Source organism: Phaseolus vulgaris, chromosome 6, assembly GCF_051622355.1.
Source record: "Phaseolus vulgaris cultivar YP4 chromosome 6, ASM5162235v1, whole genome shotgun sequence".
NCBI classification, from domain to species: domain Eukaryota; kingdom Viridiplantae; phylum Streptophyta; class Magnoliopsida; order Fabales; family Fabaceae; genus Phaseolus; species Phaseolus vulgaris.
Window position 1 is genome coordinate 34,675,893 of NC_143503.1, and position 13,269 is coordinate 34,689,161.

The 13,269-nt window shown below is 29.2% G+C and overlaps 2 protein-coding genes and 1 non-coding gene across 5 annotated transcripts; 1 reads left to right on the forward strand and 2 right to left on the reverse strand.

The window, feature by feature from the left end:
• Positions 1-2,726: 2,726 nt before the first annotated feature.
• Positions 2,727-7,308, reverse strand: LOC137832523 (protein IQ-DOMAIN 9). 3 transcript variants are annotated; one of them, XM_068640722.1, is made up of 6 exons: positions 6,840-7,308; positions 6,131-6,240; positions 5,202-5,369; positions 4,187-4,414; positions 3,553-3,666; positions 2,727-3,459 (listed from the first exon to the last, which is right to left on the reverse strand). In XM_068640722.1, exons 2-6 carry the CDS (start codon positions 6,200-6,202, stop codon positions 3,121-3,123), a joined length of 921 nt encoding a protein of 306 aa, XP_068496823.1. In that variant the 5' UTR covers positions 6,203-6,240; positions 6,840-7,308; the 3' UTR covers positions 2,727-3,120. The 3 variants fall into 3 exon arrangements, with proteins under 3 accessions (XP_068496823.1, XP_090159733.1, XP_068496824.1); XM_090303607.1 differs by having other exon boundaries at positions 6,131-6,265; positions 6,840-7,031; XM_068640723.1 differs by having other exon boundaries at positions 6,732-6,842.
• Positions 7,309-7,635: 327 nt separating this feature from the next.
• On the reverse strand, positions 7,636-7,709 carry TRNAI-UAU (transfer RNA isoleucine (anticodon UAU)). Its single transcript has one exon. It is a non-coding gene; the product is annotated as a tRNA-Ile (tRNA).
• Positions 7,710-9,033: 1,324 nt separating this feature from the next.
• LOC137832524 (RING-H2 finger protein ATL5) lies at positions 9,034-10,218 on the forward strand. Its single transcript, XM_068640724.2, has one exon. The coding sequence runs from the start codon at positions 9,346-9,348 to the stop codon at positions 10,027-10,029; it is 684 nt and encodes a 227-aa protein (XP_068496825.2). The 5' UTR covers positions 9,034-9,345; the 3' UTR covers positions 10,030-10,218.
• Positions 10,219-13,269: the final 3,051 nt, after the last annotated feature.

Below are 13,269 nucleotides of genomic sequence, written 5' to 3' on the forward strand. Positions count from 1 at the left end.
CTTTATCAGAAGTAAAGTAAATAATATTTTTTTTTTGTCATTTTCAGATATTGATATCGGATTTGCTTTTATCCTATTATTAAGCTCGATATGAACTCATAGATAGTCTTGGAAGCATTTCTCTAATTATTTTCTTTTCTCTTTAGTTTTTTAAATTATTTTTATAGTGTTAAATGAATTGACTAACATTTAACATAAACTTAAACATTTAGCTATATATTGAAACCAGAACGTATAGTTTTAAAATTACAAAAAAAAAAACTTAGATGCAGAACCACACAAAGTAAGTTAAACTCTATAAAAGGTCTACTTGAATATAACTACCAACAGAGTATGAGATTATATTAATTAGAGATATTTTGAGTAAGAGATTAATTTAATTAGACTTATACTTGCATACAAAAGGGACACCAAATATTTCAGATTAATTCGTTTTCAGTTATAAATCACAATAATTAATTAATTTGTCTTATGTCATAATGTAAATCATATTTTAAAATTTTAATTTAACCTTTAAATTCAACTGTCATTTTAATTTGTTTCTCTTGTGTTTAATTTTGTTTAGTTAGTAATGGTTTAAAAAATAAGATGTTGAGTCTATTTGAAAGAATGACATTATTACTTTATGATACTCTATACTTGTGATTTTTGTGTACATGAAAAAAAGTTAGCTTCGTTTTATTTGTTATTATAAAAATAATTCATAAATAAGAACTACCATAAGAGTTATAAATAAAATTATTGTTTTAATATAATTTCATGAACATAAGTTATATAAAAAAAACATTAAACATGAATTCCTAAATTAAAATAATATTTTTTATTCATAAACAGCACTCATGAAACAAATTCTAAGTATTTATTTGATAATCTCTTATATAACACATGCTTAATGCTGAGCCATAATCAATTCGTGTGAATAAACTTTGCGGTATGAAATGGGCCATAAGAAAAAAATTTAAATTTGGAAAATTAAAGAGAAAAAGGAAAAGAACCTTTCCTGGGCCCTAGGCTATTCCCTCTTCGGCCCTATGGCTGTAGCATTAGTTTACGTGTTGGTATTTTTTCATGATTTTATAAAACAATCACTTTAATCTTTAATTTTATTTAAAATGTTATTTTTTTGTAAAATATGTATTCAATATTTAAAAAATAAAAATAAAAATAAATTTAACATACTATTAGAATTGAATACTTTATCCAAAAAATATTGAAATCATTTTATTTTAAAAAAATGACAATTGAAATTATTAAAATTTTGATGTATTTGAAATATTTAAATTTTTTGAAAATTTCCATTTAAACACTAAGCTTTGTTCGTGTTGAAAAAGTGACTTCAGCAAATAATTATGATAAAAAGTAAATTTGGCAGTGAAATTAATACATTTTAGGGATAGGGTTACTTCTTACTTAGGGTGTTTTGAAAGTTGTTTTAAGAAAAAGAAACATTTAAGAGTAGTTTGATAGAAGATTATTGGTTCATAATTAGACATTAAGATAGACCGATGAAGTTGGTGATGAGAATTATCAAGCATAATTGATCACCTACTAATTAGGTACTCTTTCCACCCACCACTATCATCTACCACTTCTTCTGCAATTATTTTCCACCCTCCATTACTAAATCTAATTACTTCTTTTATAACCTTCTCAGACAATTTCAAAAAGTACCCATTTCTTAGGTTGCACCAAACCCAAAATTTACAATTTGCATACTTTGGGTGAGTTTCAAAGCATGTAAATGAAATTATTCAACTAGTGGTATTGCACCTGATTTTTCACTAAATATCATTTGCTAAACTCTCATAAAATAAAATGCATGATTACTAATACTCTTTCCGTTCCGAAGTTATAGTTATTTTAACTATTTAGTTTTGTTCCAAAACTATAATTATTTTATAAATTCAAAATAACATTTATAAAGTTTTTTTTTTCATTATACCCTTATTTATATTATATCTATCAGAATAAGTTTTACAGAACTATTACATTAAATTATGATATTTTACTCTACAATCTTAGTAATTAATGTTTTCTGAATGATGGTGTGCTAATATAAAACAACTACTCCCGCTAAACCAAAATACAAACAAAAAGAAGTAATATTTGGTAGAGTTAAATATAAACAAATTTTAGTTTCCTAAACTCTACTTCAAATTATTATTTCAAAAATATTTTTATCTTTAAACCTAATCACCATTCTCAATAAATATATTTGAGATTAGTTTATGAAAAATATCACCTTATTGAACAAAAACAAAAATATTAAATGAACTTGTAAGGCCATAGACCTAACCCGATTGTTGGTAATTTATGGTCGTTATCCGACCTTCATATTTAGTGTAATGTCATAGTCATGAGATCTCAATCAATTAATTTTAATCACTCAATTAAAATAAAATCAAGACCATAAAGATAGAGGGTAGAGTTTTGTCCATATATACCATGTAACACTCTACCAGAAAGATCATATAATACATACCGGTAAAAGATACACTTATCATCACTGTTTCAAATGTTTTAGGTCAGAGATCGCCTACATTTTGTCTGAAACAGAACTTAACTAACATTCTTAATCAATGTGAAAATATTCAAGTTTGCTTATAAGAGTCCGGTAGTAATATAGTATTGGAAGGGAGAGCAAGTATTCTGGTAAAAACATACAAATGTTTCTGTGTATTACTTTTGTAACATATAATTCTAAATGGAACAGAAACAATAGCAAGTTGCAAAAGCCATCTGAAAATGGTAACTATAAACCATGCGGAAGTCAACAGCATGATCACATCTTGGAAATTTTCTATTACAACATATAAGGAAAAAGAATAGATATATTGTTCTATCTACAATCTGTCTCTTCCTTGAATATACAAGATTGAAAAGAAGAAAATAAACAGAAGCAATCAACAAATCACACCCACAACAGGTCTTTGACACATTCTCTGCAGTGGTTTGAATTTCAGTCACACTCGTATGCACAATTGGAAGCAATCCAATAAATAAATAAGTTGGCTTTTTGGTTGACCTTTTATGGATTGTAACCAATTCAGTTCCACACAAGTTATCAAAAAAGCTTGATACTTAAAAATTGTGCTCTACCTTTGTCACCATATCGAGAACTCATTGCACTCCTTGAACCACAGTTTTCTGGGCAGTTGGTGGATAAGATAATCTCCTAGCTTTTGAATTGCCTTTTGCATTGGCAGAAGGAGGAGGCCCTTTTGCAATGGCTAAAGGAGGTTTAACTGAGACTGGAGTTTTTGGTGTTGATGCGTTCTTATCCTTCTCAACCTTGTTTGGTTGCTTATGTTGAGCTTTCTCTGGGGTGACAGATAAACTGGAGATACGGCTTTCCCAAGGTCGAGCAGCAATCCACCGTTCCTTCCAGCTCCAACCCCAATTAGCCTTGCTAACTTCATAACTACCAAGCACTTGGCTCTGACTAGAGTTGGCCCTCCACTGATATGATTCATAATATATGCATGCAATGTGATTATCAGTTGGATAAGGTAATAAAAGATATTGAGACATTCCTAAGACTAACAAACCTACCTGATGGGAAAAGGCATATGCCATGGCTCTTTCGCGCTTAACTGCTGCTTCTTCCCTCTGATGTATCTTTCCAAGGATTTCCTCCATGGTTTCAGAACCACCAGACCATTCAACCTGCAATTTATGCTATCTAGTGCTCAGAACAAGACTAACTGAATTATGTTCAAAGAATATTATGTATCTAGTGAAATAGAGAAGGCAATATTCCAGGAAGACCATAAATTTCCCAGAAAAATATAAACACTACTAATAATTTCTCACCACTATGAAATAACTGAGACAACTAAAATACATCAATAGGCTCTTCATCAAATAGACAGATGAAAATTTAGATTCAGTTAGTGATAGCATTGGAAGAAGATACGACATTTTTTTAAGCAACAGGATGTCACAGTTGACATGTAACCTTTTCCCTTAAACATTAAGTTAGAAGTTCGATCTAAGCTCTGTGCGTATGAGAAGACTTTTGTTAGTAGATGTCATCCCCCCTTAGATAGATCTTAGTACCTCGAGATATATTAGTCTTGCCTCTCGGCCTAGGGATACTCCAGGTTCACAAAAAAATGGTCTTTTAAAAAAATTTAAGACTGGAACAAGCTTAAAGAAAATGAGGGCAAAGCAAACTCAAGATTACCTCCAGATCATGAAGTTTTGCTTCCAGTTTTAATTGAGACTCTAGTTTCTTCCTCCTGATCCTGTCTTCTGTTACCATACATATTCGACGATCTCTGATCTCACCTTGTATCTTGCTCCATGAGTGAAGATATGTTATAGCTGCACTGGCTTGCTTTGTAACAGTGAAACCTTCTGTTAGGATCTTCAGTTTTGAAAATCCTTTCATGCGACGTAAAGCCTTTCTAGCCTGGACAGTTTAAAAGTCAGAGTTACAAAATAAACACCAGTCAAAGATATTAAGACATGTTTGGACTATAATAAATAAGTAACACAAATCTACATCTGAATGCCTCTAATACTAATCATCAGCAAGCATAAATCAAGAGTTGATTAGTAAAAAATTTACCAATTCATGTTTGTTTTGAAGAATTATAGCATGCAATTATAATTAATGAAAAGGAAAAAGGTGTCAAGATAGAGAGATAAAATATCACTCTTCGCTCAAAAAACAATAGGAGAATTTAAAAATCCACTTTGCACGTAACAATATGAAAAAGAATGAATCTCCAATCCCACGAACATTATGAAAAACAAGGGTCAATTGAACCCTTGCCGTCCTAATGTATTAGTCAAATTCAGCACTTAATTCATAAAATTAAGAACACAGCAGATTTGATTTAATGACATTTTGCAATGCCCTTCGCATCATGCAATGCAGTAGATATAGCTTGAATAATACCACTAGTGTGTGTAAACATAGTAATTTAATTCCACAGTATTATGTCTACTCTGCAATATTTTTAGTTTTTCTGTAAACAAAAACTCAGCAATCATACATCCCTCTAAAATGAAATCAGAAATCTGGCATACAAGCAATAACGGTACAGTACTACATAAACATTGACAATGGAAAAATGAAATAATATATACAGAATTATGATTGCTAAAGATGCTCAATAAAAAATGTCAGACTAGAGTTATCATACACATATATTATAAAAGAACCTCTCTGCACATTTTTCAACTGAACACACCTTATAAGCTCGGAATGCAGTCTGGATCCTTGTTGCAGCAATAGTTTCAACTGACACCCCAGGTGAGACAAGGTTTTCACTTTTAATACCATTTGCTAAATCACTAGACTCTTTTCCAGTATAATTGTCTGACTTTGATGCATTTAGTTTCTCTTGAGCTAAGATACCCTGTCTCAAAATGTGGCCAGACAGAGATAGAAATATTCTGGTTACAAGGGCTCATGAAAAATATATTGAAATACTTGATAAAAATGGTATTTCTGCAGCCTAACATAAACAAAGCAATTAAGTTTTTGTAAACAACATTACTGTGCATCATCATATGCATGATCATTCCAAACTCAGTTAAAATACGGTTTAAAAAATAGCTACATTCATTTAGAGGTGTATTGCAGTCAGAAATATTGAATGACCTTATAGTTTATAGAGGGCTTCTAAACTAACTTTGCTCTTCATTTTATAGCAACAACGTACTGGACAGTATGTTAGTCTTTTAAATTATAGAAAAGAACTTAAGATTCATTTTCGTAACAACTTAATAATAATAATAATAATAATAATAATAATAATAAGTTATTTTCATAAGCACTCCTGACGAGTTATACTTATCCAAGTACTTATATCATAAAATAAATCCAAATAAGTAGTAAATAAGTTCTTCCAATCAGACCCTGGGTATGGGTCTAGAGCCAACTTACTACAGTTTTGTCCTTTATTGGAAATGAGAACTGCAATTATATAAAGGCTTTTATCTCTATATCACGACGTAAATAATTTAAGATAAAGGGGCATCAAAACTCAAGTTAATTCAATAGTTTAGGAGAATAATGGAGGTATAGAGGTTTAAAAACAACAGATTGACATTTCTGCAATTTAATCCATGCAAGGATTAGAAAAAAAGACTACAAATGATAGGAAGTACATTGTACCTTTGCTTTCTTTGATCGGCCTTTCTTTGATTTTCTTAAGCTAATTATTGTCTTAAACCAATGTGAACCCATTCTTGATGCGAAGTAACTTCTTTCAAAATAACATAGCCCTGGAAATATACCAAACATTAGCATCTTATCTCACTCTTCATTAATACACATTCAGGCCTTAGAAAGTTAGACACTTAGACTTCTAAACATTAGTCTATGTAGAAATACATGATTTTAAAGCTTGATAAGGGAATTTCGTGTGTACATTGTTTTATAAAAAAAGTCCAATGCATATACTATATTCAACCAATGAAAAATTCTGTCCCAAATATACATAGTATGGATCCTATCAGAAATCACACTAGGATCAGAAAAGCTTACACACAATTTCAGACACTACAAAAAGAAAGCAGCAAATTTAACATATTGAAGCTAAATGTAATGAAAATATAGGACATGCTGTTATAGTTGATAAAAAAAAAACGACTATTTGTTGTCTTCCCAGAAATAATAACAGCCAAGTCAGCGAAACTTCCAAGAGAAAACAAAACAAACTCATAATGTGATCTACCAAAAACAGCACATCAAAAACATGGATCAAGAACTCAACCTCTGGAAAAGAAACGATGAATATGTCCAAAATGAACATTAAAATGGGTTTCCCAGCATCACAAAAAAAGAAAGAAAAATGCAAGTGGGGTGAGAAAGACAGGCATACCAGAGAAGTTCCAAAGGAGACCCCTTTTCTTTCCTGAACTGGCAACGTAGCAATGGGGTGTGGGGAAAATGATATATTAGTGTAGAAGTAAAGAGGAAGAAAAGTAGAGAACGAAGAGAGAGAGAGAGAAAGAGTGAGGAAAAGAATAAAAGGTGGGTGTGAAATGTGGATTGCCATGGCCCAATACCAGCCATAGTTCTATAAGTTGAAGGAAAGATGAATGTAAGTCCAAAAATGAAATAAATATAAAAGGAAAAGACTTTATGTATGTGAAAGCGACGACCGACGAATACATGATAAGATGGGGTGAGGGTAGTCTTGCGCTGTTGCCCTGAACGGACCCACATAGATATTATCGTAATATGGCATACATAGTTGGTTGGATTTTTGGAGAACTCGACAAGGAACCCTAAAATGACACCACAACAAATTCTATTCTACCAATCTTTTCATCTTCACGCTTTGCTTTATCTCCTCTGCTATTTTTACATATTCTTTGAAGGGAGTTTCTTACAATTTTTAATATTTTCTATTTGTAGTAAAATGATAACCAACAAAAATTATACATTTGCAAAAGGGGATTTATTTTATATTATTGAAGATTATTAGTATATATATATATGGTAGAGACAAAACAGATAGATGGGTATAATTTGTTGTGGGATCATCTGGTGCAGGCAAGTGTATTAGATCCTTAAATTAAGGTTCCGACGTGGAAGGTTGTCGGCCGTTGGTGAAAAATCAACTCATGACAGATAGGAACATAAATTAAAAAAAATAATAATAATATAAAAACTGGTCCCGACGAGGCTCGAACTCGCGACCTCCGACTCATAAGACCAGCGCTCTAACCAACTGAGCTACGGGACAACTTTAAAATCGTGTTTTATGAAATGTAATTTAATTTTTTATTAGATTATGTTTTTTGTGTAAATATTAGTTTTATAGTCCAGTCACATATTTATTTGAATTTTAAGGTCTCATTCTTCATTCAAAACTTTTATTCTATAATAGAAATTTTATACAATTTTTATATTATTATTTGTTAATTATGTTCATATATCTTAAATTTTGTAAGAATTCATCTTAATTCATTATTAGTTGTGTTATATTTACTTTTTTTATTCTCATTTCCCCCCTCTTTTAGTTTTTATTTTATTTCATTTTCTGGTATTTGATAATATCAATTCCAATCAAATAATAAATTTATAGGAAAATTAAATTGATACAACACATTAAATAACATTGCCGATTATAAAACATTAAATAATATTACAATTCCGTATCATTGTTAAATAAAAGTTATCGAATTAATCTTACATATAAAACAAAAAAAATTACATATCAATTTGCAAATTGATATAAATAAATCAAGTAAATATAAATAAGTGCCTCATGTTCAACAAAATAAAATATGATGATCCAATTTATTTTGTGGTCGCTAATTAATATCAATTAAAATGAAGATTAAACACAACAACATAAAGTAATTCATATAAAAAATAATGTTTTCATATATATTTCTTATCCATGTTTAACTGAACACTTAATTATAAGATAAAATTTTAATTACATTCGTGAATAAGTAAAATGACATTTAATGAATATTATATTCATACATATTTTAAAATCAGTATATGCATTTATCAATTTGCTTTTTATTTCCAGAATAAATCATTGGGCAACAAATTGAGCAGAAATTTCAATGACATAAGAAACTCATACCAACTTTCGTTCTGGTTGGAAATTGGAGCATGAGGAGTCTCCTTCAAACACTTGTAATGGCATACTATTAATTTTTTTCAACTTAAAATACTTTATGCACTACTTTCTTAAGAAGGTTATTTCTTATAAACCTCTCACTTTGAAAATTCTTGAAAATTCTTTGCTTTTTGTATTGCTTAAGTGGCACCAAAAATAGACATCACATTTCACCCTTCCATTCATAAACTATTTCATTTTTTATCTTTCTATTCGGAAATATTATATTTGTCCTTTAATTTTTTTTGCCTCATTAAGTTTCTTTATTTAAATTTATTTTTTTGGTTTTTTTTCTAGAACTTCAAGTTTCCATTTTCTACCCAAAATTTATACAAATGAAATTAACTGATTAAATTATACCCAAAATAAAAACCCAATCCCTCTTTCTTTAAATCTTAAGAGTAATATATATTTAAAATTAAAAATTAAAAAAAGGATATTTTTTACTCAATAAAATGATAACAACTAAAACACTAAATAAATTTCTCCATTGAAATTTAGTCTGTAATGTAGCTAGAAGTCTTTGTCCCTAAACATCAATTGCTCCAAACACCCAACAAAACAATTTGTTGCGCCAAAGTCAACAATATTGACGGAAACAAATTTAAGATTGAAAGTAAATGGTTCCATTTTGCGTGTTTCAAAGTTTGTTTTCCTCAGCAATAATTTCCATTTGAAGCCGTGGAATATGTTCCGTATAAACACAATCAATCTCCATAGTAGATTCCATTGAAATCAAATAAGCATGGGCTCTAAGGAAAAGCATGACGAGGAATCACTTAGTGTAGGCCTGAAGTTGATGCTAGCAGCAGCTCTCTCTTTACTTAGTATGATCTTGTTCATCATCATCTTCCATTTCAGTGTCAAATATTTCATCAGACGCCAACAGAGGAGACGCCAAAACGACCTTCTTTACCAGATCACCACTCAAATAACACCAATTGATGTGAGTTCTGTGGAGCCATGCAACCCTGGACTGGAACCTTCGATCATAGCCTCTCTGCCTAAACTTTTGTACAGCCAAACGGAACAGTTCAAGAAAGGTGAAGTCATAGAGTGTTCGGTTTGCCTTGCCACTATTACAGAGGATGCAGTTACTAGAGTGCTACCAAATTGTAAGCACATTTTTCATGTTGATTGTGTCGATAAATGGTTTAGTTCTAACACCACATGCCCAATTTGCCGCACTGTGGCTGACCCAAAGGTGGCACCAGAAGAACATGATCATTTGGCCACAAGGGTCCACCAAGTGCAACCCACAGCACCACCTGCTGTGAGTGGTGATGAGGTAGAAGATGGTGATGAAATGGAGAAGGTGGGGTGTTCTGGTTTGAGAATAGGATCTTTCCATAGGATGGTCAGTAACAGGGAAAGATCAGGGAGGACTCAAAGTTGTGATGAATCTACAATAGATATAGGAAGACACTGAATTAAGTAGTGATTGTATTGTTATTTGCTAATTTTCTCCTTTCTTTAGTTTGGATGGGCATTTATATGTTTTTATATGGGGTGTTGGAACTGTTTATGCCACAATTTTCCTGTATTTGTGATTGCTTTGTATTTCTGTTCATTGTATCAGGGATAAACTGAATAAATAATATTATTTCCCTATTTTTAACTGTTTGTAGGAATAACATTAATGGCCAATCTAAATTTCTTTTTGTTACGAGAAGTTCAGATAAAATAAAGAACCCAAGATAAGAAGATTAATACCCAACGATTCTTCTGCAATTCTTATCATTAAACATTTCATTTTGCTTCAGCCGAGCTTTGCCCAAGACTAACGAGGGTTGAGGCAAGAAAAACTTACCGGAATAAAAAGTTGACATAATTTTTTTAATATAATTAAAATGTCAACAAAAATCAACGGATTAGGGTCGACCCATGACCATTTTTTAAATAATTTTAAAAAAAAGTTATTTAAATAAATTTGTATTCCTGTGAAAAACATTTATTCAATTCAAATCCAAACTTAATATTGATAAATTTCGTGTCGAATTGAAGTTAAATTAGGATAGTCCACACCATGTAAAGCTGGTTAATATAGTCAAGGTGACATGGATAGAAAAAAAGTACAAGAAAGAAGATTACAAGTGTAACATCCTAAATTTTTAACAACAAAATAATAATAATTTTGAAAAAAAATATAACTTTTTAAATCAACATCTGATATAAATATAATACGAACATAACATCAACAACTAAGTTTTGATTATTCTAAGTTTTGATTATAATAATACATATAAAAAATGAGTGAAGAGGATATTTAGTCATTAACATACACAAATGTATATGTCATAAAGCACCAACTTAGTTTCCAAGTCTTGCAAAAAAAGGCAAATGGAAAATTGTGTCCAAAGAATTTTTCACAAAGGATTACAAAGAATTGTGTACAAAGTCTTGCATCCAATAGGATTGATCTAATGTGCGGAAGAAAACTGTTACGTAAGTTTGGTGGCATACACCGATTGAAGGTCAAAGGTTGGTCACTTAGTCTGATGTTAAGATAATAAATTAAATATAATATATATACAAAAAATTAATAATAAAATTAATTAAATTGGGTTAAATATTTAGTCCATTTATATAAACACGTTATTATTTTTATAAATATATATTAAAAAATGTAATCAGAATCCTATCTTTAATTGAAAATGTGTGTCATCTTTTATTCATTAGACTTAATCACTTTTAATGACTCAATAAAGAAAGAATCTTATTAAGTTACATAGGATATGATCAATATATATAAGAGAGAACAACAACAATGAAAACTATCTTTTATACACTTATCTTAACAACAATGAGAGAACTATCTTTTACATAGGATATGGTCAATATATATCGCAGTAAGAATTCTCGTTTCCCGAAAATTGAATCACTTGAAGGAATATCACCATTAGAAGTTCATCTAGATTCCGTTTTACAAATACCTTGATATGAATAATCCTAGTCGAAGACTTAAACCATTGACAATTATTTGTGTAAATTTCTCATCTCCGACCCTTGTAACAAAAACTATAACTTAAAATAATTTTATTTTATACTGATATATTTCAAAAGAAAATGTTTTAAGTATCCATTTCTTCACGGTCCTTTATGTTATATATGTTTTTTATATTTGTTGTGTATATTTTTATATCTCTTGTAGCAGAAACAAAGTATCAACTGCAACGAAACCTTGATTCCTCTGCAAAAGTGATGTCGGCTCTGTCGGCTCTGGCATGGCAGATGCAGTACCAAGTACACAAATTGTGGTCGTTTTAGAAGTCAACACGCAAAGCTGCTCTTTCTTATGTGCAAGATGTCACACCAAAAACACTTTTATCCTTTTGAGACAAGTGAAACACTTATCCCAACAATCCTTTTTTTACTACGTCTCATAACATTAGGTGGTAGATTGTCACAAGAGCAATGTTATTATTTTTCATTATAAATTAATTGAAGATAGAGTGAAATATTATAAGAAAATTATTAAATAAAAACTAATTTTAAAAATAAAAAATAATTAATTATTATATTAATTAAATTAAATATTATTTTAAAAATGATAAAAATTATTTTTCATTTTTTAATAAATATTATTTTTATCATTCTTATTATCTACTGACATTTATGTTAATTAATTGGACATTATGTTTTTTTATCAATAAAAAATAAATAAATAAAAATAAATATTCTAATTTTTTAAAAAGATACATACAAACCTACCACCAAACTTACACATCAAACATTACTATCAAATCAATTCATAAGCTAATGCTTCCTAACAATTTATTAATTTACAAGATAAAACTTCTGTAAAATAATTATATATAAAAATAAAGATATGTAAAATGTTTAAAAAGTAATTAATGCGTTATGTTTTATTTTAGAAAATCTATAATTTATACGATGAATTATTAAATCAGTAAAAACAAAATAAAAATTTAATTATAATTTATTAATTACAAATCGATGTAATTAATACGTTACACCTTAGATATATTTTTGTATTCTAATTAAATGGGGGATGTTACGATAAACAAGTCAGAAAAGGATTTTTATTTATTTATTTATATATTTCAATGAAAATTTAAATTTATTTGCATTTTAGAAAACTACAAAATTTAGTAAAATAAACTAAGATATAAATATTCTTATTTGTTTGGATTCTACTCTCTCAATGCTATAAAAAAAAGGTTGTTGAAACAAACTTAAAACATAAAAAAAAATATCATTGATACCAAAACGAAGTATCTTTAGTACTCATTTTCTTATTTAACCTTCATTTGACTCTTCCATTTTATTATCACATGTGTTACACATACATGAGGAGATAACGAAAATGACAATTCCCTAACTTACACATTAGCTTTAGACCACAAACTTAATTTGGGTTATCAAAGGATACCATTTTAATATTTTGTTCAAAGAGAATTTCATTCATAATTTGAATTGAGCTTGTAGCTGTTTGTTTTACAAATAAATAAGAATTATTAATTATCACTACAAGAAAATTATTCAATAAAAAATAATTTTAGAGATAAAAAACAATTAGTTGTTATATTGACAAAATTATATACTATTTTAGAGAATAAAAAAATTATTGATATCTAAATTAGTTTCTATTATTGATAAATAATTTATAAATTTATATATAATTAGATACGCACATTAGAATCTAAAT